The sequence below is a fragment of the Melanostigma gelatinosum genome (genome assembly GCF_949748355.1).
Source record: "Melanostigma gelatinosum genome assembly, chromosome: 23".
Taxonomy (NCBI): Eukaryota; Metazoa; Chordata; class Actinopteri; order Perciformes; family Zoarcidae; genus Melanostigma; species Melanostigma gelatinosum.
In genome coordinates this window covers 13,970,998-13,997,772 of record NC_136656.1, presented here as the reverse complement: position 1 = coordinate 13,997,772, position 26,775 = coordinate 13,970,998, and the positions used below count along the sequence as shown (strand labels likewise).

The window sequence follows — 26,775 nt, the reverse complement described above, 5'->3', positions numbered from 1 at the left end:
AAAAAGGGAAGAATTGAAAACTCCAGTCTCTTTCTTGTCTTTTGAAATGGTTTATTGAATCGCTTCATATTAGTAACAAGTACCTGTATCATCATAGTGGAATAGAGAGAAAGCAGAGTTCACTATTACGCTTCAAGCGATGAAGACTGTCCAACATTCAGTTGTCGGGAAAACGCACACTCGTAAGCTACAAGTAAAGTGTGTAAGTAGAGAAAAGCATGCATCAAAGTGTGTATGTGTGTGAGAGCAGTATGCTGGAGGTGCGTATGTGTTGTATGTGACGGGCGGCCCTGCAAAGCCAGCCTCTGAGATGCTCCCGCCTCTGCTGGGTTCTGATTGGTTCTCCTTCCAACCACAAAGTGAGGTTCCAGGATTTGGGGCCGACTTCATAGGACACGGTGAGGAGCACGAGAGTGTACTGCAGGGAGGACGGCGGTCTGAGCGCACAGTGTCACGTGACCTCTGTCATGTCGGAGAGATTCTTTTTTCAACTGGGAGAATAATCAGCAAACTGAGTCCCTGGTATTGGTTGTAACCGTAGTCCACAGAGTGACCTCGATTAGCTAGAAAGGTTTATTATTATTGTGGCTGAACCAGTAATATCCATCCGTTATAAGTAATTGTCGGATGACTATTTGTCTAAAAAGTGAGCTGAAATCTCAGCCTTGATTATTCTTAGCACGCTTTGTAAAAACAGATCTCGTGACACTGCTGCTTCTCTGGACCGTTTCTTTCCCTCCACCAGACCACAACAATCCAAACACCTGACTATGTATGGGGGGGGGCTCAACGTCATACACACCTGTATAGATCATACAGATGTTTCTCGTATTGAGTCCCCCCAACTGTGTGTCCTGTACAGTCTGGTAACCCGCTCCAAACAGCAGTATGGTGACGTGTTCCACGACAACAATGTCCACACTGAATCTTCAAGCAGCATCAACATCCACAGTGTCAATAATCACTGAGTCATTCACACAGCAGTGTACAGGTCATTACACATCATACGAAGTAATCCTTCAAATCCTTCCAACCAGCAAACCGATTCAAATCTTAAGGACTTCAATCCTTTCCCTTCACGATTGTTCCAAAACCTTTTTTATTGTTTTTATTCAGTCCCAATGCATAAAGCCAATCTCAATTGATGCAATATCTTTGGTGCATTTGCAGTTTTTGCTACAGATGAAAGGTTTTTCTCCGTGTCACATTCAGACACTTGATACATTCAGTAAACAGAAAGGTTTGTTGATTTCGTTGCGCTTTGTGAGGAGTTCGGCTCTCCGCGGGCCCGAGCGAGACCAAACGTCCGCCCACCTTCCAGTTCTCTGGGGGGCGCTGCGACCGCTCTTCCGAGCTGAAAGCCCAAAAGGATCCGGAGGCCGCGGGTGTGGCTACGGGGGGGTGTTAGATGAATACTGTGGAGAGTCCCTGTGGGACCGTACAGGGTGTAAGGCAGAGAGAAGCACCATTTGAATTGGCATCCATGACGACCAAGCCACAGTTTGGTACTCCGACCACTTCAAGTCCCAGTGTCGGATTGCTTTTTTCAGCAGTGTTTAAGGACTTTTAGAGGAACGACGCCAAGCGGCTGCTTTTCCAAGACAACATGGAGACCGGGGTGTGGTGTTCATGCAGGACTGTGCTGCAACCTGTCAGATGCGTAACACACCGCCAACACTACTCACAGCTCATACAACACATACTGCCTCAGCAAAAAATCCTTCACCTCCATGTAGATACAGACTGTTCTATCAGACACTACTCAGATCGTTGCCAATCACTGCTAATGCCACGTTCACATCACGTGTGGGCTTCTATCGCTGCCAAGGAACCATGAGCGTGTCAAGAGGCATGCGTGGGTCCAAGCAATAGCTGAAATTACACAACTTTGGAGATTGTAAAGACCGGCGCAAGAGCCAAACAGAGCGCCCAAGTCGTAATTGTGACTGGGAAACGGTTATCGGACATATCCGACTTGGAAAAGCAATCAAACAGAGATGCCTCCCGTCAGCTAAAAGTCCGTCCAAACAAGACGAACACAACTCTGATAGAGCGCTCTCACTCTCAAACATAGGGTCGTAAATCCAATAGCTACCTTCCATTACGTGAACGCGGCATTATTCACTATTGCTGCATTTCCACTGCATGGTACGGTACGGCACGGCAAGCTCAACTTAACTCGCTCTGTTTTTCAATTGGCAAAAGTTACCACATTACAGTACAGTCATTTAGCAGACACTTTTATCCAAAGCGACTTACAATTCAGAGTCTATCACATTTCCACACCGTAGGCTGACGTAGGCACAGCTACAGGAGCAATTTTGGGGTGAAGTGTCTTGCTCAAGGACACATCGCCATGCGACTAGCAGAGCCGGAGCCGGGGTTTGAACTGCCGGCCCTCTGATTGAAAGACGGCCCTGCTATCCACTTAGCTACAGTCGCCAGTTCTTGTGAGCTGAGCTGATACAAAAGGGTGGAGTTAAAACCCTGCAGGGGAGCATCGTAACTAACTCGACACGTGACATCCTGCATCAATATCGTCAATGGCGACCGCAGTACCAAAAGCGAGTCGGGCCAAACCACGCAGTGGAAATGAAGCACATGTTGCATTGTGGGATAACTCAAGTCACCCACATAAGGTTCAATAATTCTCACCAGAGATTCTGAGCAGTGCTATAAAACGACAGACTAAATATCAGACAGTATAGAAAAATGGTGAATGACTTCAGATCTCGTTCAGGAACATACGAGAACTCTTCAGGCAATCAACAAAGCGTTGGCACGACAGAACAAGGAAGCAATAAAACTATCTACAAAAAGTTAAGCTACGTTATTAGGAAAGTCGGGTACAAAGTGTAAAAAGAGCAGGCGGAGAGTGTAAACACACACACACTGAAGAGTATAATATGGAGCGTAAATATGCTCTCTTACACACTGTTAATAGTACAAACACAGAAATGCTCAAAGTAATATGTACAACCATCACAACTTTCCAAAAGCACTCGTAATGACACGATTCAAGATCCTACAGCTAACTACTGCCGCTAACTTCATCTACACGGCTAAAAGACTTCTAGTTTTCAACATGTTTGTGCCAACTGATTCAAACTCCTCTCTGACTTCATCTTTCCCACTTTTTCCACTTTTTCCACTGTGGCCATTTTGAAGTCCACCAACGGCTTCTGCATACTTCAAAAAACGTGTTTGTCCGATCATCGAACGGTGTGTTCAGACCAAACGTGACGCGGCTTTCTCACGCGGAACGATTACATACAAAGTCAATGCAAATACGCAAACTTGCTTTCCGGAAGGAGAACTCCAATTGGCTATTCAGGGCGAATATTTGCGAGTTGCAAAATACACCAAAAAACGCTCCAGTTGCCGTATTCGCACAAGTAACATGACGCGAAAATCGTAATTGCAATTGCCATAAATTTGGCAAACATGATGATTTTTACAGATTCCGAACCAGTTTTTGTTACTCTCTTAGTGATGGGTATTAAGAATTAAGAGATATACAGTTTATGACCTGTCATTAGGAGAGCAGCTGGAGAGGGTGTCCAGTGGAGGTTTTGACTACAGTGTCCCCGTTTGTTAGCATTTCTTACATGCGGATTATGGGCTTCATATTCCGGCTAACGGCTCCGTGCTAATCCAATAATCGACGTTTGGTGGTCAAGAAAAATGTAGCAATGTGCCGGTTTAGCTAGCTTATGTTTTATGTGGAAGGGAATCTTCACAGGAAAACTCCACAGGATTCCTTTACATTGTATTTAGCAATTTATGCTCGGGGCCAATAGCCGTCTGGGCTACACTATCGAAAATCTCTTTAGCTTTTGAGTTTCGCGTAATGCTACTTTTATACATCTTAGCATAATGCTACACACGATGATGTACATTTAAAATGGCCACCATGGATAAAGACACAATTTTTGAATTGTTCTGCACACACTGGCACCTCAGCTCTAACACAATAAAACATAGTACAAACAATATTAGCTTTTGAATGTAGCAGTTGTATCTTCAACACAAAGTCACATTTCACACATTTATCTGCCTGTCCACGAGCCTCGTCACGGCCTGCTTTGACCAAAGTGTCGAGGTCTTTTCTTTTTCAAATAGCTTCCCACTGAAGAAAATCTCTTTTCAAATGAACAGACAGAGAAGAACGCGCTGTGCGTTTTCAAGCTCTAACTGCAGTGGAACTGATTCAGCTACAAGTATGCTGAGTCGTTACAATTCCTGAACTTCTTTTTGTTCCTTGACTTAACTACTCTCATCACAACAATTTCAACATGACCACTTTTGAAAAACCAAGCGAGGCTCCCTTCATTAGGCATTATCATTTGAAAAAAACAGAATATTTACACTATAAAAAGTCACATGTTGTAAGTAGACAGAAATGTTTGGACGCCTTATTTTTTCCCCACTGCAAAAAGATCCAAATCTGAATAAGGCAACTTTGTACATCAAGATAGACAACATGAGGAGGGTGTACGTGAAGCAACATGTAGCAACTAATGATGCAACTGTCACATGATGTAAAGTAAACAGTAGCTACCAGCAGTAAGTCCAGTTCTATGAGGTACGTCCCACGAATGGACTTTATCAGCCAATAGTGGAGCCCATTTAAGGGCAGGATACATGTTCTAAATGGGTCAAAATGTAATTAAACCTCTTGGGAAACTTCAAATAATAATGATTATTGATAGCATTATCATCATAGTCACAGATTTTATCCTCATAATTATAACATAGTGTACTGAAAATGGAATGAACTAAATTATAAAGTCACATGTAGGAATAAGAGAAACTTACATTTTCATTACCTGTCAAGTTTGTCAGCAGGATTACAGAATAACTAGTGGGCTGATTTTAATGAAATTTGGTGGAAGGGTGTAGCATTGGTGAAGAAACAACGGATCTCAATCACAGGGCGGATACACGCAAATGTTTTCACTTATGGGAGCGGCCTAGGCGGAGGTCGGCGCTCTCCGAATCCTTTTTAGTTACATGGTGTAACCTGAGTTCTATGAGTCCAAGCTTTGCCCTTAGTTTAACGTGTTACTTCCCTCTATGAAGTTACACTCACTGTGATAATGGTTTACTACCTACATTCAACACATTTCATCACCACCTTTCATAAATGATTACATAATCAGTTGCTACAAGGCGTTGAATAGAAATCTGGGGAATATTGCCAAATGTTCTTCATTTCACTCTTCTGTGCAGTGTTGCTACAGTATATATCTGATTTCCGTCACTGTGCATCAACAAAAGTAACATCTATGATTTGCCACAAGTAATCAGTTATGTGTCAAAAGGGGGAAACTGCTAAATTCCATTCAAAGTCAAGAAATGAGATATTGCTGATCGCTGGAACAAGACTTTCATTCATGAAAAAGAAAAAGAAGACTGGGCTTGTTTCACAGCGCTCCCTGGTTCACATTAAATTCAGCTATAATCACGCTGCAAGTCACAAATCAGTGTCCTAAAATTCAATCAAATCAATCGGTAAACTAACCCGCCTTAAATTCAGCTCACTACACAGTGACTGACTACCTGTGAACTCAAAGAAGCTCGACACACACCCATAGAAGCTCAGAAGAGTTTCTTTCTCCAACGTATATTAAGACTAACCACGATTTGTATTTTCTTTTTCAGTATTCCAACTTCACTCTGTGTCTGGAGGTTAGTCAAATGCTACAACTCAACTCTGCTCACAGCAGAGGAATCTGAGTACATGCTGAAGGCTGGATTACTTACAGTGTCAGTGGTGTTCGAACAGTAAACAATAAATAACTATATACACGTACTTTTGGCAAGGTGCGATACACTGTCGGCCATGTTTACAGCTGAGAATTTTAAAAAATCACATTCAGCGCAAATGGACCACAAATCCCAACGTTTACAGCACGGAGCTGCAAGATCAACCAGGACATGCTACACAATAGACAGTCAATCCTGTAGCATGTTTGTGGCTGTGTGTGTATGTTAGTGTGTGTGTGTGTGCAGGGGGCTTAGGTGGGGAATGATTGGGAAAAAGCAAATGTTGGTGGGTGACCTGTGTGTGTGTGTGTGTGTGTGTGTGTGTGAAAGGTATGTGAGTGTGTTACACGGCATTCTCTTCAGTGGGTGGTTCAGCATTGGGTGGCTCCAGGAGAGTCTGCTGGACTGCAAAGACAAAAAATACAGACTAAGTTATATACAGATCATTTCTATCAGCTAATATGAAGTACGTCTAATAGAGATGTCTTTTTAAATGTATTGTACACCGTAGAGAACGAGAGAGTGCCGGTGTCACACCGTAGAGAACGAGAGAGTGCCGGTGTCACACCGTAGAGAACGAGACAGTGCCGGTGTCACACCGTAGAGAACGAGAGAGTGCCGGTGTTACACCGTAGAGAACGAGACAGTGCCGGTGTCACACCGTAGAGAACGAGAGAGTGCCGGTGTTACACCGTAGAGAACGAGACAGTGCCGGTGTTACACCGTAGAGAACGAGAGTGCCGGTGTTACACCGTAGAGAACGAGAGAGTGCCGGTGTTACACCGTAGAGAACGAGAGTGCCGGTGTTACACCGTAGAGAACGAGAGAGTGCCGGTGTTACACCGTAGAGAACGAGACAGTGCCGGTGTCACACCGTAGAGAACGAGAGAGTGCCGGTGTTACACCGTAGAGAACGAGACAGTGCCGGTGTTATACCGTAGAGAACGAGAGTGCCGGTGTTACACCGTAGAGAACGAGAGAGTGCCGGTGTTACACCGTAGAGAACGAGAGTGCCGGTGTTACACCGTAGAGAACGAGAGAGTGCCGGTGTTACACCGTAGAGAACGAGACAGTGCCGGTGTCACACCGTAGAGAACGAGAGAGTGCCGGTGTTACACCGTAGAGAACGAGACAGTGCCGGTGTTACACCGTAGAGAACGAGAGTGCCGGTGTTACACCGTAGAGAACGAGAGAGTGCCGGTGTTACACCGTAGAGAACGAGAGAGTGCCGGTGTTACACCGTAGAGAACGAGACAGTGCCGGTGTTACACCGTAGAGAATGAGAGAGTGCCGGTGTTACACCGTAGAGAACGAGAGTGCCGGTGATACACCGTAGAGAATGAGAGAGTGCCGGTGTTACACCGTAGAGAACGAGAGAGTGCCGGTGTCACACCGTAGAGAACGAGACAGTGCCGGTGTCACACCGTAGAGAACGAGACAGTGCCGGTGTCACACCGTAGAGAACGAGACAGTGCCGGTGTTACACCGTAGAGAACGAGACAGTGCCGGTGTTACACCGTAGAGAACGAGACAGTGCCGGTGTTACACCGTAGAGAACGAGAGAGTGCCGGTGTTACACCGTAGAGAACGAGACAGTGCCGGTGTCACACCGTAGAGAACGAGACAGTCCCGGTGTCACACCGTAGAGAACGAGACAGTGCCGGTGTCACACCGTAGAGAACGAGACAGTGCCGGTGTCACACCGTAGAGAACGAGACAGTGCCGGTGTTACACCGTAGAGAACGAGACAGTGCCGGTGATACACCGTAGAGAACGAGACATTGCCGGTGTTACACCGTAGAGAACGAGAGAGTGCCGGTGTCACACCGTAGAGAACGAGACAGTGCCGGTGTCACACCGTAGAGAACGAGACAGTGCCGGTGTCACACCGTAGAGAACGAGACAGTGCCGGTGTTACACCGTAGAGAACGAGAGAGTGCCGGTGTTATACCGTAGAGAACGAGACAGTGCCGGTGTTACACCGTAGAGAACGAGAGAGTGCCGGTGTCACACCGTAGAGAACGAGACAGTGCCGGTGTTACACCGTAGAGAACGAGAGAGTGCCGGTGTTACACCGTAGAGAACGAGACAGTGCCGGTGTTACACCGTAGAGAACGAGACAGTGCCGGTGTCACACCGTAGAGAACGAGACAGTGCCGGTGTTACACCGTAGAGAACGAGAGAGTGCCGGTGTCACACCGTAGAGAATGAGAGTGCCGGTGTCACACCGTAGAGAACGAGAGTGCCGGTGTTACACCGTAGAGAACGAGAGAGTGCCGGTGTTACACCGTAGAGAACGAGAGAGCCGGTGTCACACCGTAGAGAGCGAGAGTGCCGGTGTTACACCGTAGAGAACGAGAGAGTGCCGGTGTTACACCGTAGAGAACGAGACAGTGCCGGTGTTACACCGTAGAGAACGAGAGAGTGCCGGTGTTACACCGTAGAGAACGAGAGTGCCGGTGTTACACCGTAGAGAACGAGAGTGCCGGTGTCACACCGTAGAGAACGAGAGAGTGACGGTGTTACACCGTAGAGAACGAGACAGTGCCGGTGTCAGACCGTAGAGAACGAGAGAGATTTTTTTATTGTTTCCTATTTGTTTTCTATAGTGACAGATGAGACTGGAAAAGAGTGAACAGTATATGTAGAGTGCAGTAGAGAAGTGCTTACCTTGGGGTTCTGTAGCCACCACTGCCTCAGGGTTCTCAGCCTTCACCATGTCAGTATTCAGGCTCTCTGTCAAGAAGCAACAACACATTTAGTGAACATCAATACAATACTGTGCCACCGCTGCTGCTACCACCGCTACTAGTGTTGCTCTACTTCTACTAACAAAGCTTTCATTACTAGTACTACAACTGATGGGTAGGTGTTATCTCCTGGGTTGGGTTGCAACAGCTATTTATGAATGAAATGTTGGAACGTTAACTAGTTCTTCATAAGTTCTTTGTGACAACTCGCTAGTTTCAAACTAGTGATTTACTAAATCAGGTTGCACCATTTAAGCTAGGCTGTTCAATCAAGAGCAATCAACTATAGAAGGTAGTTTAATGCTGGCATCACAAGCTAGCATCACTTCCACAAATTACAGTCTTAGAGGCGCAAAAGATATATATATATATCGTAAAAAAACATAATTAAGATTGACATCTTTAAACAGCAATGATCATGTTTCAGGTCAGACATACAGTATAAGCTGTGTGGCTGTAGGTCATGTGACTAGTACAGCAAAACACTGGTGGGGTCGATGTCCTCAGGTTAAAACACATAACTGTGATATAAAAGCCTTACGTTGTATTCCGAAGCACAGCTTCTTCTTCTGGTAGGAGATGTAGCTGGTGATTGCGCCCATCAGCGCCACAGCAACCGCACTAACGATCCCTGCAATGGTGCCCACTTCTGCCGTGGTCTCTGCAAACACACACAGATATAATTATATATATATATATAGTGAAGTCCAGCAGCCGGAGAGACAGACGTGCATTTATGAACAAACCCTAGAGGAGGAGAAAACCCACCAGTGTTTTCGTCATACTGGTTTATTTGATCTTTTTCACCACTGGGACGTCCACCTGAGGAAACAGAGTAACAGCAGGGTTACATTCCTTCAGCTACTGGCTTCTTCCAGGGTTTTCTATAAAGGTGCAGACATTACCTTTGCCTTTGTCAGGTTTGTAGGTATCGTCTTTGCTGACATCCAACAGATCGTCGTCAGAAAGTCCGCCTGAAAGAGACCAGATAATCAGTGAGGAAGAAGAACAGGATCTCTAATTGATGAACTGTCAGTTAAATGTCGCTCCTTAAAGGTACAGGACACTCTAAACTCCATCACGTGGTGAAGCTGCTCCGTTGTGTTTTCAGTCCAGGTTGTTGAGACTCTGCAAGGCTTAGTGCTCAAATCTGATTTTACATTTGCCAATATCAGACTCCAGTGTGAACTGGTCACAGCAAATTGGTGAGCAGACGATCGAGCAGGACGAGGAAGAAAGAGAGCCTCGTTTTCAAAGGTGGCTTTTTGTGGAGCGACGGCTGCTACCTCTGTGCGAGGATGCGGTCGCAGCCAGCAGTGGTGGGATCGTGAAATGCTTCACTGAAACAGATTTCATCCAGAATTTCAGGATGTCGAGGGTTAAACCTCATCCGTTAACGCCTCAAGAGCTCCCGAACAGCACAGAATTGTGACCAATCAAGAGCGACGAAAGAGTCGCATGAATTACAATTTGACTGTTCGGACTGAGGTTGCATCGCAAAAAAAGATCTGTATCTGATTTAGGACCTCATGCGAAAGTGGCCCAAATCTGTATTTAAAAGATCAGATTCCATGTCATTTGTTCTGTTCACTGTTTATGAAAAAAACTACAAAAATACAGATTTGAGACCATGTGTACTGTAAATATTAACATGAACGTATGTATTGAGTTTCTGTACCTTTAAAGTAGAAAGTGATTTGCCTGTGATGCAGAATTTCGACTCAAAATAAGATATTTGAAGGTTCAGCAGCAGTCTTGTGTGATTGTACCTCAGAGGGCATTTTATCATTGATAACAAATCATAGAATCAAGATCAACAAAGGGATTTGATTAAAGAAACACAGAACAAATACAAATATACAAAATGTTTTAAAATCATATGGTGATGGTCAGAGTGTAGAAACAGCATGCGAGCGACAGTGTTGCTCTATCAATAGAGGGGATGATGAGCAACAGATGGAAACAATGAGCTCCCTCTCTTGACATGTCGAGTGTTATTTAGTTATTCTGCAGCGCTCAACAACAGAGTACTTCTTCAAGCAGACTGTGGGTTCAATTGTGCCGATGGTGGAGCCACGGAAACTGTCTAAAGTTCAAATAATATTTTCTGTTGAGCTTTGGGAGTTTTTTTCTCAGGACATCTGAGGAGAATCTTACGTCCACTACTTAAGTTCTTCTTTCAGAGCTTTTACAATACTGCACAACAAAGTCAAACTTGGTTAGAATCCCCCCCCATGATGTGTTTTCACACTAAATAACTCGAAGGATGTCTGTTGGAGAAGTCGAATGGAGACACAGGTGATGGATAGGTTTGGACTGCAGTATAGTTATTAAGGGCGAGGGTTCTTTATAATCTGATCCCAAGCTAATGAATTTAAAATGCCCAGCCTTAAATATACTGCAGACAATGACTCGTCATTTAAAGCTGCTATGTGTAGAACTTGTCCGTGATTGGAGCATCTAATCATCATCATCTGTTCTGATGTCACAGGTTGCTCATATTCTACACAAAGTGGCTTTAATTCCACATGAAATCTCTTTCAAATGATTTTTTTACAAATGCTAGTCCTACGGGAGACACATTTTTTCAGCGGGGTGACGTGTGGCGTCCATCTTTACACACGGTGCGGACTAGCTAACTAACACATGACATAATGTGTTCCTCCGATACCTCATTGATAATTCAACGATCACTTACAGCGTAACTCCCACACTATATTCATGCTAAGCTAAGCTACATGTAGCTACACGTAGAGCTCTCAGATAACAATCTAAATGTTGTATGTTATACCTCCGCTTATTGATTTTATTGTTCTATATGTGCATGTCCACTGCTTCTGCTTTGTCACTGTTAAGCTACAGCTAATGAAACTCATTACTTCCTGCTCTTATTTCACAATAAAAGCCTACTTTTTAATGTTAAAGGACAAGTGTGAAGGATTTTAGGGGAATTTATTGTCAGAAATGGAATACAATATTCATAACTTGGTCTTCATTATCTTATTTGTAATCACATGAACTTAAGAATTGTGGTGTTTTCTTTGTCTTAGAATGGGCCCTTCAGATCTACAAAGGGAGCAGGTCCTCTTCATGTTACACTGCCATGTTTCTACAGTAGCCCAGAATGGACAAACTAAACAGTTTCATGTTTTCACGTTTCCTGAAGGCCACCGTAGTTCTCCGACACACTTGGAAAGGGAAGGGTGAGCAGAGGGGTTTGCAGATAGTTGTAATCTGCAAACTCACCACTAGATGCCTCTAAATCCCACACACTGCTCCTTTAAACATCTGTGCAAGGCGTTTCCCCGACAGTATATATATGGAACTGACTGGAATGAATCAGTGACTGAGTAAAGTACTGGTATCAAGGACGAGGATCAAGACTACAGGTTAACATGGAGGAAAGTTGGATTAACAGCAAATTAAAGCAGAAGCAGAGTAGAAATTAGAAAAAAGGCACGTTTTTAATAAAGAGCTGGTGCTCTCTGCAGTGGAGGCGTGGCCTCAGGAGGAAAGCTGGCTGTAAACACAGAGGAAGGGGCATTATCTCACCTGGCTTGGGTTTAGGCTTCACTGGGGCCTTGGTACCTGTGGGGACTTTGGGCACGACCTTGGGCGGGGCTTTGGTGGTGATGATGGTGGTGGTGCCATCTAGTGACTCCTCCAGGTTAGATCCTGCACGGAACATTGACAGCACAAATCTGAAGAACCACTGACTCCAGTGATGATAAGTTCACACAGCTAGATGAGGATGAGGTTAAAAACTATACATTTGCTCCACTACTCCTCGAATCAAATGTAACATTTTGGACTACATCACTGATTGGTTCACACATCTAAATGATGCTGTCCAGGTTAAGCTGGTGTTGTATTACATCACTTTATACAATTATCATAGAATGAAATGATCAGTGTTGGTCTCTGCTGTGGGGGTCTTACCACCTCCTGTTCCTCCAGCTGGTGCTGCTGGCTTTGCTGGCTTTGGTGAAGGCGTCGTTGCTGATGAAGAGGAATTATACAGTCAAATAAAAGTTATTACTTTACCCTCATTCATAAGAAAATATATTACAGTACGTTTGAGCTCATTTAGGACAAACCTTGTACCGTATTGAATGTTTTTGCTGACCTTTTTTTCTTCCTGTCCCAGACGGAGGCCATTGGTTTCCAATCATTCTGTATGATATGATCTCATAATGATAAAGTAACGCTGATATAAATCAATGTAGACCTGATGTTATCAGAGGTCATACAACTCAAAGCTGATTTTCATATTGTACAAAACCAACTAATTACAAGAGACACATTTCATAATCAAAACATGTTCGAGTAATTTGGGGTACAGATCTTGTTTTTATAAGATGCTGAGTATAGTTAGTTTAATCCAGCTGCATTCAATTCAGACTTGTGCATTGCTCAAAGTGTTAAAAAGATTACCGTCCTGACTTTTACACAAAAGGCACTCAAGAGTTTTGACTTCATTGAGTGTTAACGTGTCCGGTGGTAGTCAACACGTTTCATGGCTTGCATCACTGTGTCTTAGGCTAACGAGTGACCGTGTTAACTGGTGACTCTCGGCCGAATGCGTCGTGGTTGCTCGTAGTGATGTCAGCTGTTTTTAACACAAACAGAACAAACAGTAGCTCTCCTCGTAAAAGAGGACGTGGAGAACATACGAGACGAGCAGTGTTCTAGTGTACTTACCTGGTTCATCCAGAGCGTCAGACAGGTTGAAGCCCTCCTGAGACAGGACTACAGTCCAGAGGGGACAGAGGAAACAGACACGTTACACTGAATCTGACACATAAAACCAAAAAGGATTCAAACTGGTCTCTTTGATTTCAACATTTTGTCGAGGACTGGGCATGTCTGGGATCAGTTTTCCAGGCCCCTGCTGGAGTAACTGTGTCACACAGATACAAACCCGCGGCCCTGGTGCCAAACGGGGCCCTCGGTGCACTAATCGGCTCTATTTGTTGTCTGGACTGCAGAACAGAGATCATTTACCAGACGGGACACAAAGGCAGAGACAAACAAACAGAAGCTCATTGGCTGCCACTCACAAACAAACACATGGTGTGTGTGTGTGTGTGTGGGTGCATCTATCTTTGTGAGGACCTTTTGAGTTTTACAGAGGGAGGACATTTTGGCTTCACTTTTTCAAAGGCCTGTTTGAGTTTTTAAATGAATATTCATTTTTGCAGTGTTCAATTACAAAAACAAAACAGATTTCCTTAATTAAAGGGTAAACAATAAAATGAATCCACTCCATCTGACCCTGGTTGATGCTGTGGTTGTTCCTTCACTCTACTTTATGCGTTTCTATTTTTTATAATAAATACCCAACTCCACAGCAGAAATACAAGTGTTTACAGCCTGATACAAAAGACAGTTTTGGGTCTAAAACTCAACCATTGCAATTTTATTAAGGCTTAGTTATGCATAATTAAGGGCGTGGTCACATTGAGTGACAGGTGGGTGTTAGCCGCTAGGCGTCGCTACAGCTAATTTGAGTAACTGAACTTGACCTCTTGGCCATCTTTGAGGTGTTGGTGCTTTTTTTAAAGAATCTTCATGCAATATGGACATACTTTGGCTTTCTGTGAGGTTAATTGTACGCCGGGCAACCTGCTGGCCATTGTGTGTACGTTGGATGATGGTGTGGATGACCTCGCCTGCATCAGTTTCCATGTGTAATGTCCTTGTTTCACCGAAACTTCGCTAAATCCTGGAATTACTGTCTTGTTAGCTTAGCTCTAAGGAGTCGGTCGTATATCTTTGCTGATAGTTACATTAAAAACAGGCCTGTTTTTTGCAGCCTAAATTTGCATCCCAATTAAAACCACAGTTTTCAACGGGAATTACGGCTGCACCTTGCTAACCAAGCTAGCTAGCACTAGCTGCTAACTTGGCGTTATGCTAATGGGGCCGCCCCTCACAGAGCCTCACTCTTCCCCAGCTCCAAAAAAAAAAAAATGTGACGGCCGGAGCCACCCACTTTGAGCTCCCCAGAAACCCATGGGTGACGTCACGGAGAATTTGTGCAACAAGCAACTACGCCTTGTGATTACGAAATGCGTTAAAGTGTTAATTGTCGACCTGTGATGGAAACTTTGGTCCCCTGTGTGAAAGTCAGATGTGCTGCCCTCAACCACCCCGAGCCCATAACCTCTGCATGGCTACATAGACATATTCCCAATAGGCAAACTGGGCTGTGTTCTCATTCCTCCTCCAAGCTGCCCCGCCCACCTACTGCCCAGTGCCAAGGGAATCGACCCGATGCCACTAAAACATGCTGATACAGCAAAGCCTCTTAACGTGGGTAAAATGAGCTCCAACTGAGGTATTATTTTAAACATGGGGAAAAGGCAACACTGGTGTTGGATGTATACTCTGTAATACCAAGAGTCCAGGTATCAGGGGATACAAATCTACAACAGTTATGAGCAGACCTTAATTACCCTTCATATAGCTATTTTTTAATCATACTTAAACTACCTGGCATAAGCATTTTCAATCTTATGCCTACATCATTGTCAGGGGGGCACGTGCCGCTGCAACCCAGACAGACAGGATGCTGTGGGTGGTGCCACATCTCTTTGATCTATAATAACCCATGTCATATTTCATAAATGTATATACAAAAAACTAAAAAGACTGGATCTACTGTAAGAAACTCTATAGAATAATTCCACTTAATGTAACAATGTGTAATTACTGAACCTATTACTGCTGGTTATAAGCATCAGTAATATCTGGGAAAAAAATCCCAAAATAACAGATCTAAGCTCACATCAAATCTATAACGCGTGCATGGATAATAAAAGAGTATTAATGTGAATGGACGTGTGATAGGAGTTTCTTTAACATCTGCCTCCAGGCCGGTGGACCGTTACTCGGCCTTGAATCAAAGTGCGGCACAAAGGCGGAACGTGTGGATCCGCTGAGGTGTGCGGGACAAAGCCTTACCTCCCAGCGGCAGCAGCAGCGCCAGCAGCAGGCAGAGCGACCACAGAGAGCGGCGAGCCATGGTTTCCACACACGCGAACAGTCGGTACAAAGTGATAAAAGAGCGGTTAAAGTAGCGGGCCTGTCACCGTTCCGTTTGTCTGCAGCCTGCGGTTGAGCGCTGTCTAGAAAGCCGCATACAAGGCGTTCACTACGTCCCCCTATGACACTCCCACACGGTGCCACTTCCTGCCACACCTTTCAAAATAAAACCCTCCGGTTTGCTTTGGCCAAATATAGAAAGTGAGGAATGCCAGAAGAAAAAAAACATGATATGGTAATAGAATAAATACAATTTGTCATTTGTCATGTTTGACATGTATATTAGAAAGATCTCCCATTTAAACTTTAGATGGTTTCATTGAAATAACTGGTGAAATTATCCATTAAAAAACGTAATCTTTCCTTATTCATCTCATGTACCCCTAAGATGTGTTCACACCAAACTCAGCGTGAATTATTCGCATGAGTAGATTACATACAAAGTCTATGCACAGATGCGATGAGACTGGAGTGACGCAAATTTGTGATGGCACGCCGTGTTTGGTGTGGCGTGGTTGACGTGAATTCGCGTGAATCGCCAAAACGCCCCTAACAGCAAAATCTGTTTATTTTGGGTTCATACAGCTGTGGTAAACCAGCCGACGTGTGGCTTGCTAGACACAGTGAATACAGCTCGATAAAATCCACGGAGCGAATTACGCGATTAATGGTGTGAACACCATTAGATATGTTGTGGCCCTTTGGAGGGGCCCAACCCCTAGGTTGGGAACCATCAGTGTTATCAAACTAGCTCCAACTCCAGTAGCTGATGACTTGAATGGTAAATGGACTTGTACTTGTAGCGTGCTTTTCTTGTCTTCCAACCACTCAAAGCACGTTTACACTACATGTTATCATTCACAGCCATTCATACACTGATGACAACATTTCTGTGATTTTATTTCAGGCAGATTATAAATGCAGGACTTTTATTGAGTTAGTTTGACACAGTGATGATGGTACTTTGACTAAATTAAAGGTAAGTCCAAGGAGCCTACCTCAGATATGGAACAGCCCACCAAGCCAACACTGTTTATTAATACGTACTTATATAACTGTTAGCATGCATTCATGCTGATTTGCAGGTGTATATATATTTGGGGATTAAGGTGTCCGTCACATTGTAGGTAGGCGTGGTTTTCTGTCCCTAAACTGCGGAAACAAGCTTAATTTGCTCCAAAAAGCTGGCAGCAGCAGCGGACACACGGGACCAGCACAGACTACATATACAGACCAGTACTTACAAGACACCCTCCACACAGCACTGAGGAGATGGGGGACAAAGCAGGGACCAGGTAAGACAACCGTCCAGGCTGCTTGTGTGTCTGTCACGGTACGGGAATTGAAGACGTAGCCACGCGACGTTAACTCGTAAGGAGAAAAGGGAACTATCCAATCTCCCGTAAGAAACGGACCAATTCAATCTCTGTTGTTTTATCGCACTGTGTGCGACGAACACTATGAAAATAGAGCAGAATCACGTGACTCTGACACGCTCTGGATTTGAGAGGACTTTAAATTGATTTTTAAAAGCTATTTATCAATACATATCGATTGATAGCAATGCCGAATTGAAGAGAGGATGCCAAAAATACGAAAAAGTCGTGTCCAGCCATGTGCAGCATGCAGCTGTTACGTTTGACCGTAAATCAAGGCAGCGTCAATTTGCCATAAAATACATACATTTTGGAAGGGGGATCTGGCGTAACTTCCTCTTGTGAGAAAACGAGGCGTATTGGGGTGTCGAGCACTGTAGCGGAAAGAATGTAGCCACCGTTGTTGCCTTCTAATAGGCTAATAATCGTTTTTGCTTTTACGTGGACTGTTGTTCAGGTTGCTTATAGGCTGCAGTAAGCCAATAGAAAGATGTCAGACGTTGTTAAACCGGACAGGTGTGTGACAGCGCTATTTGTTTACCGTTTATGTTTACCGTTCACTTTTACAAGGTGCAGTTTGACTTAGCATCGCGTTAGCTTATTTGTAGCTTTCAGAATTGGCTATTTATGTAGCTACGCTGCTACTATGTTACATCATTCTTACAACAGAGGAGTTGAACTCAGCCACGTCAAACGTCAAGTCGGTGTTTGTTTGTAGTCTATTTTTGAGCAAGACAGACACTTATTCCTGTGTATTGTACATAAATGTCAATGCAAAAGTCTTAAATATAAAAACGAGGAACACATGAGCCATAAAGTAGAGATAAAGGAGAATTTGACCGATTTTTCTGAAGGTGTCTTCTTATTTAGTACCACTAGGAGTCGCCAAAGACAGAAATAGGCTGCTCACATCACAGGGGCTGTCAAGGGGAGTTGCATCATTCTTCAGGTCTGTCTGAAAATAAAAGTGAAGCACTCATATGTACAGTGAAAGAGCTTGTTGCTGAAGGCCACCATAGTTCTCTGTCACTCTTGGAACAGGGAGGGGTGAGTGGAGGGGTATTCAGTAGGTTGCAATCTGCAGCCTCGCCACTAGATGCCACTAAATTTCACAAACTAGGTCTTTAAACGTTGATTAAATATGACAATTATACGTAATCTGACTGATTTATTTTTCATGAGCTACTTGATTTAAATTAGAATTAAGATAAAAAAAAATGATATGAACTAATATGAGATGAAAATGTCCTTTGTGTTTCTAAAAAGTTTCTAGGGATTTCTAGTTTGTCAAAGAAATTAGAAGCCTTCGGCGGTCAAAGTCTCTCGAATCGCTTGACATTTGATGATTTGTTTTTCATGTAATTCCACTTGTGGCTAGAACAGACAATTTATAGAAGTTACTTTTGTGAAACTGCAAGTGTGAACAAGATTTAAATGATCTTGTGGGTTATATCCTGTCCTCAGTGCTGACCTCAGTAGCTTCATGCCCGGCTGAGCTGAGTTTTATGATGATACATGTTGTTTTTTTTGCCTGTAGGATAAGGGGTTGACAGGAAGGGGTTCACGTGTGTCCCCTGTTAAGGAAGTAATGGACATTTCTGTTGATAATCAGGATGTGGATTTTGTTCTTTGCCCTTGTTTTCTGTCCACAGAATGTAAACGGCAGCACTTTCCTGCTAATGTTCTTAAAACTGCAGCAGTGTGCATAACCTTCAAGCTGACATGGCCTCCTGAATGCTCTTGACAACAGCTCTACTCGTAGGCCAGTAACAATCTTCTTCTACAATAATGTATGACGAAGCCGCAATAATAATAATAATAATGTATGACGAAGCCACAGTTTTATGCTTTTGTGGTGGTACACATGGACCGATTGGCTGATTAGTCTCAACACTCCCTGCAAACACATTATTGGTGACCGCTGGCTGCATTTCCTGGAATACCCTTCACCCGCTTCCTGTTGCGCTCCAGCACAGACACTCTGCTCTTTTCTCTCTGCTTTGCTTTGATGGGCTTTGACTGGAGAATATTTGTTATAGCTCCAGTTCCTCAAACTCTGCAAAGCTAAGTTTGCAGAGTTTGCAAATATTCAACCCCTACTACACTTGATTTGACCAGTGGTGGGCCGTCAGGGCCAGCTAAGCCTTCTCTGCTGGCCTAAACAGAATCACAAAGTTATAGCTATTTTATAATCTAATCATTTTTCACAAATACACTACATGTATTATAATTTTTTTTCCAATTAGCTTATTTTCTCATTGCACAGCTCCTGTCGTCCTCTGTTGCTCTGCTTCCAGCCTGCAGCGCTGCTTCCAGCACCGCTTGTTTTAAGGAGAGCTTTTATCCAATCAGATTGCACCTCTATGCTGTCTCTATAGAAGAGAGGCTCGAGGTCCTCGAGGTAGACTTTGCAGATTAAAGTAAATGGGGATGATATTGTTGATTGTCATAGTCTTCAACCAAGATCTTTAGTTTGACATGTTGGGCGTATTCTTTGACGTGCTACTGCTACCCAGGTAGCCTGCTAAGTACGTCTGCATTAACGTGCGCCATGATTGGTCAGTGGGCCAGCGTGTCTTTTGACTAACAGAAAGCTAGATAGCAGATCTTAGTATTTAGTAAGAGTTCAGGTTGAAACATATGTAAGAAGTTATGACATTTTTAGCGTTTTGCTTGGTGTAGATTATTTTTTTCTTTTTACCTATATAGTTGTGTTTTTTTAACACTCAATGGCTGAAGGAGGAAGAAAGGATGTCTCAAGACCAGAAAAACTGGACATCGTATCAAAGGGTCGGTCACAGCTAGCATGGAAAAGGATTTGTACTCATGGTATTTCTGGCTGACAGCGGCGGAGAAGCGTTGCACATTTTATGGCTTTTGCTGAGACCCTAGTGGATTTACAACTCAACGAACACGTTCGCAGGAGGAGCTCTGACTGGAACTGAACTGAACCGATGTTCTGTACAACCGCGGTATTGAACTCTTTGTTAACAAAGAAAGGAGGATGGACTTTGTCTTTAAGTGAACAGCAGCTGTGGTTAGTGAAGTGCTTTTGTGTTTTTAAACGGTAGTAACGCTACTGTTAGATTTGTCTATGGTGTCGTTTTTATGATATGGTTAATATTGTTCCTCTGATGTGAATAATCGTTGAATGGCTCGTGCTCTTCACTGTGCGGTGGAATACACGTGTTAGCGCTGCAGTGTTGCTGGATTGATTTGTCATGCTTTGTTGTCATATAAATATATGTGACTGGTTCATGTTCTTGTCATTGTGTTAATTACATTGATTCTGACATATCCGTTAATGACGAAGCATCCCGTCATTGCGGGATTTGCCGCGTTGTTTTCCCGTTAAGATAGTTTAGCGTAGCCTCAGCTGTTTTTTGTTATGTTTTTTTAGTTACGGCTTGAAAGGTCACACAGCCCGTTGTCTGTTACGTGAGCGCAGTCCACCGAAAACATTATATTTCCCACAATTTAAGCTTCTGCATTTTCCAAATGCACTAGTATTATTCAAACGTTAGGTTATTCAACTGTAGTAGGACAGCACAGAAGGCCCAGGTATAAAATGCACGGCCCGCCACTGGATTTGACAAACGTGAGGTTGTGACTTGAGCGACATTGTTCACACACTCGTCTGTGTAGTTTGTTAAAACATGCTACCTCTCAGGTGCATTGATGAAAAGCAAAGATTTACATGACGTGTGTTCCCCAGGGCTCGATACTTGGACCTCTTCTGTTGCTCCCACAAGCTCAAATTTAGCAAAAGGAGCACCTTATCGTAATTATGCCGATGACACTCAAATGTACGTACAGCTTTTATTTTTTTATGGTTTTATGAAGCGAAGCCTGCAAGCTAGTTCAGGCAACTACGGTCCCCTCACGCGGCTTATGCTGGAAATCCACTGTACTCGTTGACGTATGTGAAGTCGACAGATGCTATTCATGTTCTAAGGAGAGCGAGACATTGGGCCACGAGTTGCATAATAGATTCGGCTCACCGCGGTTGCCCGACCATTCTCCCGTATCTGAATTTGCATAGTCGCGCCTCAACCTCAACTTTATGCAAATTAGGTCAGCCCATCGCAACGCACCAGGCTCGCAAAACTTTGATCAAACTGTCAAACCAGGCAGCGCTGATCAAATGTGAACCAAGATTCTGTTACTGCATTGACTATGTCTCGCCTCAAATGTCTTCACAAACATGTTTTAGGGAACTGTTGTGCTTTAAAATGAGAAGGTTTGTAATGATTTATGTGTTATGTAAAGCATGTTGAATTGCCTTTGTGTTTGAATGGTCCTGTACGAACAATCTTTCCTTGTTTATGATATCAGGGAATCTGAGGGTGGAGATTTCCTTCAAATGAGTCCTGAATAGTTCCACGAGTGTGTCCCTCTGAAAACCGTTTCTGCTATTGTTCTCCGTTGAGCGCTATTGCAATTTTCCATTGCGATGATGGATGTTTCCCTCAGGATCACAAGTCTTCCATGCTCTGTACTGTAATCTAATCGGGCCACAAACGCCATGCTGTCGTTGAATCTGCTCTGTTCTGCTACACATGTAGAGGCTGTTGAGAGTAAATGTCACCCAGGATCAGTTTTGAGCATTTAAAAATAGGTTATTGGGACGTTCTGTCCAACAGGTCATTGTACTGTCAGCCATCGCTGCTGCTTTCTAGTTGCTCTCTTTCTGTTTACGCCAATGTGTGTGTGTGTGTGTGTGTTTGAAGAACAGGAAATGTGACGTGGTTATACAGTGCTATTAGTGTGTAGTGGAGTGTAATGAGATCCTAAACTAACAGCTTGTTGTTGTCCATCCTTGACACTAACCAGGCCTTAATGTTCCCCTGTTTACTTAGAAACGCAGGCAACGCTACATGGACGAATACTGTCCCTGTGTTAGTCATGTGACCAGCGTTTGTGACGTGTTGGTAGTATTTGGCATGCATATATATTGTTATATACTGTACATATTTACATTTATTTATATATATATATATATATATTGTGGTGGCAATGTTAGCAGTAATGACCAGAGTGTGTTTGGGTTGTTCATTCTTTAGGTTATACGTAGATGGGGCAGGTCAGGGTCATCCTGGTGGCCTGGTTGGTTCAGAAGATTCTGGTATCGGAAGCGTTCTAGTTTTCGTTTGTAGTCCGAGTGGTATTGACCAATCATGTTTTAGTCGGCTTTAATTGAATGCAGGTAAACAGTCCGTGTGGAGCGCAAAAGAGGCAGAACACATTGGTAGAAATCTGCTATCCCACTGGCTATCGGTTGATGATGATTTAGCTTAAAGTTAGCTTGTAAACTGGCTAGTTGTGAAACAATGCGTTCGTACATGTGGACCTAAAGTCCAACTCCAGTCTTGTGTCTCAAGTTGCTTATCGGACTGTAAACGATTGACCGGTGCACTGAAGAGGAGGTCTTGGTCCCGGATATCCGCTATCAACACAGAACACCAGATATATCGGCCGTTGCCCCAAGAAGCTGAATCGTGATCAGACCGATAGCCGATGGGTTCCGATAGTGCCCATAATGCAACTCAGCTGCCGACAGTTCGGCCGGATATTCAAGCATGTTATTCCAGTCGATAAATGCTGAATATTGCACCTGAATACTTTGGAAATGTTGCACAAGATCAATATAGAAATCACGTCTTTTTTAATAGTGAACTTATTTGGTAAGAAAATACACATAAACAGCTAAACTAGGTCTTGGTTAAAATTATAGCGAATATAATTGAATCGTAACCGTTCAGCAGCCGTCCTACATCACGTGCAGATAATTTGGCAGCCCCCCATTCAATAAGAATTATGTTGGGTAGTGTGAAAGGCATTCGAGTCTAAAATGGAGGAAGTCCATGGACAGGATATGGCGGCCTAAGATGAAAATGTGTCTTATTTTAAAGGGGGATCATAGGGAATGTTTTGTTGTTGGTGATCAATGAAAGTTCAATGCTTAATGTTTTTAATTTAAAGTTTAACATTAAATTGAATTTTTTCTATTAGAAGGTGTTACAATTATGTATGCTTATGACATGATGAAAGGTTTGTTTCTATCTGCAAAATACTTAATATATACAGCCTGTAGTTTCATTTTATTACTGGTTTTTCCCATTGATTCCAATGGAAAGTTTCCATCTGGAATAATCCCCACGATGTTGCCGCCCCACGCGGCATATGAAAAGTCACAAGGCCGAGCTCACATAGTGACGTGACCCTAGATGACAAGACCTTCTAACACATGGCAATACATGGCAAAGGGGCGATACAACAAAAGTCTTCTGTGAGATCTGAGAGACCAAACGATTGGCCGACAGATACATTTGAAACTGCACGTGTTGCTTGAATAACGTCGGGGGACATTTTCATTCACAGCGCTGCTTTGAATTTGTGTGGCTCAGCCAAGGTTGCTGATATCATTAAATTGGTTAATAAATGAATCTCAAATTTCAGTTTTACACACACACACACACACACACACACACACACACACACACACACACACACACTCTGTTCACAAGATATTCTCTCTCTCTTTTTACAGAGTGTTTAAGAAGTCGAGCCCCAACTGCAAGGTAGGATGTGTGTGTGTGTGTGTGTGTGTGTGTGGAGGTTCTTATCATTACTTCTCCCTCTATCGTACATCTGTCCTGGATTATCCTAATTGCTCTCTTTCTTTCCTCAGATCACAGTTTATCTGGGGAAGCGAGACTTTGTAGATCACCTAGACCACGTAGATCCAGTTGGTGAGTGTAAACGCACATACACGCGCATGCACGCACACCAGGCAGCGACCGCTGGGTCTGAAAAGTGAAGCCAATACAGAAGTGCCCCAAATGTCTTTCTAAAATTCTTTCCAATGTCCATCAGGGGGCGACTCCTCTGATTGTATAGAAGTCTATGAGACAATGACTCTACTTCTCTCTTGATTTATTACCTCAGTAAACATTGTGAACATGAGTTTATGGTCTCAATCTCTAGTTTCAAGTCTTCTTCAATACAGCATGATGTTCATTCAGTACATTATGGTCCATTTAGAGTCAATAGACCATAAAGCAGGGGATGCTTTAGGGCGGGGCTACCTTGTCTCTACCACGCTGTTGTCCGGTCTGGGAGTTGTTTTCATCTTGCAATTGTAACCCTTTCACAGAGTCTTTTCTTTCCATGAAAGTTAATTGTAAATTTTTGGTTTCCATAAAATGTCTTAGTCAGCGTTCGGCTGCACTTAGCGCCACCCTCTCTCACTTCTGGTTGCAAAAAAACAAGATGGCGATAGCCTAAAGACGAAGTGTGAAGGCCAAAAACCAAGATGCGACGGAAAACAAATGCAGAACTCAGGACTTAAAAACCACAGTCCACAAACCAATGGGTGATATCGCAGTGACTACATCCTCCTCTTATATACAGTCTATGACGCACATGTTTAGTTGGGACACTTTGGGGGACATAACATAGAATTGCATTCATTTCCTGGAGACCTACCCTAAACCTAACTTTAACCACTGACGTCTTCCAGATTGGGGACACGGCTTTTGTCCCCAATTGCACAAGCCGTCCCCAATTAACTGGTCTTCAGTCTGAAATGTGTCCCCGAAGGTAGCCTAGTCAGACTTGAGCTCACAACACCATCATTCTCATCCAAGACCATCACCATCAGCACCCTGTATTTGACAGTCCAGTGTCCCAGTGACCTATACATTCAACCAACAACTTTCATGATTCAGAGTTTATATTCAGAGCTGTGACATTTCCCTTCAGCACTCTGGTGGGCACTAGATTATGGGATGCTAAGGTCTGCAAAGGACACATGTGAGGTGTCCAAATTTGGGCAAAAGAAAATCTCGAGTGCATTTGAGGGAGCCTGAAATAAGACAAACCGCGTCGGCCCTTTAAGATGTGTTTAGTTTAGAAATGGGGCCTCTGAATTGGGGCGTAACTATTATACACACTGCGGAGAGAAAGCATTCCCACCCAACATGTGTGTGTTCCTTTAAGGAAAATACAGATGAAGTGAAAGTATGTGTGCGTCAACAAATTGACTGACATACACACACAACCACACACACAATGTTTAGATTTGCATTGGTTCAACATCACTGCTCAGGTGCTGTGTGTGTGTGTGTGTGTGTGTGTGTGTATATGTGTGTGTGTTCTCTAGATGGAGTGCTCCTTGTAGACCAAGAGTATCTGAAAGATCGAAAAGGTAAGAAAACGAGAAGTTGGACACAAAGTAACCGACTGACTGGATGACGGCCCATGTAATCGATGTCTTCGTCCGTCCTCAGTGTTTGTGACTCTGACCTGTGCGTTCCGTTACGGCCGGGAGGACCTGGACGTCCTGGGCCTTTCCTTCCGGAAGGATCTGCACGTCAGCACCGTCCAGGCCTTCCCTCCTCTGCAGGAGACGAAGACGCCCCCGAGCCGCCTGCAGGAGCGGCTGCTGAAGAAGCTGGGTCAGCATGCCTACCCCTTCCACTTCACCGTAAGACTTCTAAACACAAACACAGCCTCACCTCGACGCTGTTACAGACCAGCGTCCGTGTTACAGCCAATTTAAGAGAATGACAAGAAAAGAAAGTTCGAAAAATTATCTTGGCAAAACTTTTTTTCGCCTTTTCTTAATTAAGTCATGAACACTGGACTTAGAAAATAAATCATTGTTTTTCTAACTGTCCTCTCAGGGCTTCCGTAGTAGCAGTAGGCCTGGTGAAAAAGAATCACTGAAAGAATCTATGAGAACAAGTGGCATCTTTAAGAAGCAGAATCCTCTGAAGGATTTCCCTTCAGTGAATCAGTATTATTTAAAAAAAATATCTTTTAAGATATGTTTAGCATTATAGTGTTACAGATTACTATGCACACCAATTTGGATTTCACCGTGTTTGGCCTTGTGTCAGGTCCCCCAGAACCTGCCTTGCTCAGTAACCCTCCAGCCGGGCGCTGAGGACACGGGGAAGGCGTGCGGTGTGGACTACGAGCTCCGAGCGTTCTGTGCTAAGACTGTGGAGGAGAAGATCCACCAGAGGTTCAATACATTCAGACACCTGAAGCTACAACCAAACTAACACTCCCCAAGACAAATACAGTGTGCTGCTCTAGGAAACCAGAGCAACGTTCTCCTGTTGCATGATATTCTTTGTGTGTGCAGGAACTCTGTGCAACTGCTGATCCGGAAGGTCCAGTACGCTCCGGAGAAGCCGGGTCCACAGCCGACTGCGGAGGCCAGTCGCAGCTTCCTGCTGTCCGATAGAGCTCTGCACCTAGAGGCCTCGCTGGATAAGGAGGTGACACGCTCGCACCCTTTGATGTGCTGTTTGATGACTGGGACACACACACACACACACACACACACACTGCTAAGTCTCTGTTTCTCTCCAGCTGTACTACCACGGTGAGCCCATCAGTGTCAACGTCCACGTCACCAACAATTCCACCAAGATCGTGAAGAGGGTGAAGATATCCGGTAAATCCAACTCACACTTTGGTTTCAATTATTAGCATTTCAGATGAACAAGTGAAAGAACATTTTCACCACTTGAGACAACAATTTATTGTTGTTTGGAGCCACAGTTAAGTCAAGTACTGCATCTACTGTAATCCAACTCTGAGCTGACATGGAGGACGTCTGAGGGCTAAAGGAGCTACTAAAATAACTCCTGTGTTCCTCTCAGTTCGTCAGTATGCCGACATCTGTCTGTTCTCCACGGCCCAGTATAAGTGTGCAGTCGCCCAGGTGGAAGCAGAGTGAGTTCTTCTTCTATAATGTTGTCCTCTTGTTTATTTCATTGGAACTACGTATTCCAGGGTTGGGAACGATGAAGATATAC

General features: G+C 43.8%; 2 protein-coding genes across 3 annotated transcripts in view; one reads left to right on the top strand and one right to left on the bottom strand.

The window, feature by feature from the left end:
• Positions 1–45: 45 nt before the first annotated feature.
• cd99l2 (CD99 molecule-like 2) lies at positions 46–15,633 on the bottom strand. The gene is made up of 9 exons (XM_079295665.1): positions 15,486–15,633; positions 13,221–13,268; positions 12,459–12,518; positions 12,072–12,194; positions 9,425–9,493; positions 9,288–9,341; positions 9,061–9,180; positions 8,440–8,505; positions 46–6,174 (listed from the first exon to the last, which is right to left on the bottom strand). The coding sequence occupies exons 1-9, from the start codon at positions 15,544–15,546 to the stop codon at positions 6,113–6,115; spliced, it is 663 nt and encodes a 220-aa protein (XP_079151791.1). The 5' UTR covers positions 15,547–15,633; the 3' UTR covers positions 46–6,112.
• A 1,130-nt stretch (positions 15,634–16,763) lies between these two features.
• The window catches only part of LOC306796442 (arrestin red cell-like), a 14,604-nt gene continuing 4,592 nt past the window's right edge, over positions 16,764–26,775 (top strand). Inside the window, exons 1-9 of one of the 2 annotated variants that reach the window (XM_079295359.1) lie at positions 16,764–16,861; positions 23,493–23,523; positions 23,634–23,694; positions 25,107–25,151; positions 25,234–25,430; positions 25,846–25,973; positions 26,097–26,232; positions 26,327–26,411; positions 26,620–26,692. In XM_079295359.1, the coding sequence (XP_079151485.1) occupies positions 16,839–16,861; positions 23,493–23,523; positions 23,634–23,694; positions 25,107–25,151; positions 25,234–25,430; positions 25,846–25,973; positions 26,097–26,232; positions 26,327–26,411; positions 26,620–26,692 (779 nt within the window). In that variant the 5' untranslated portion in view covers positions 16,764–16,838. Of the gene's footprint in view, positions 16,862–17,322; positions 17,459–23,492; positions 23,524–23,633; positions 23,695–25,106; positions 25,152–25,233; positions 25,431–25,845; positions 25,974–26,096; positions 26,233–26,326; positions 26,412–26,619; positions 26,693–26,775 lie in introns of those variants that run through there. The other variant, XM_079295358.1, reaches the window with a different exon arrangement.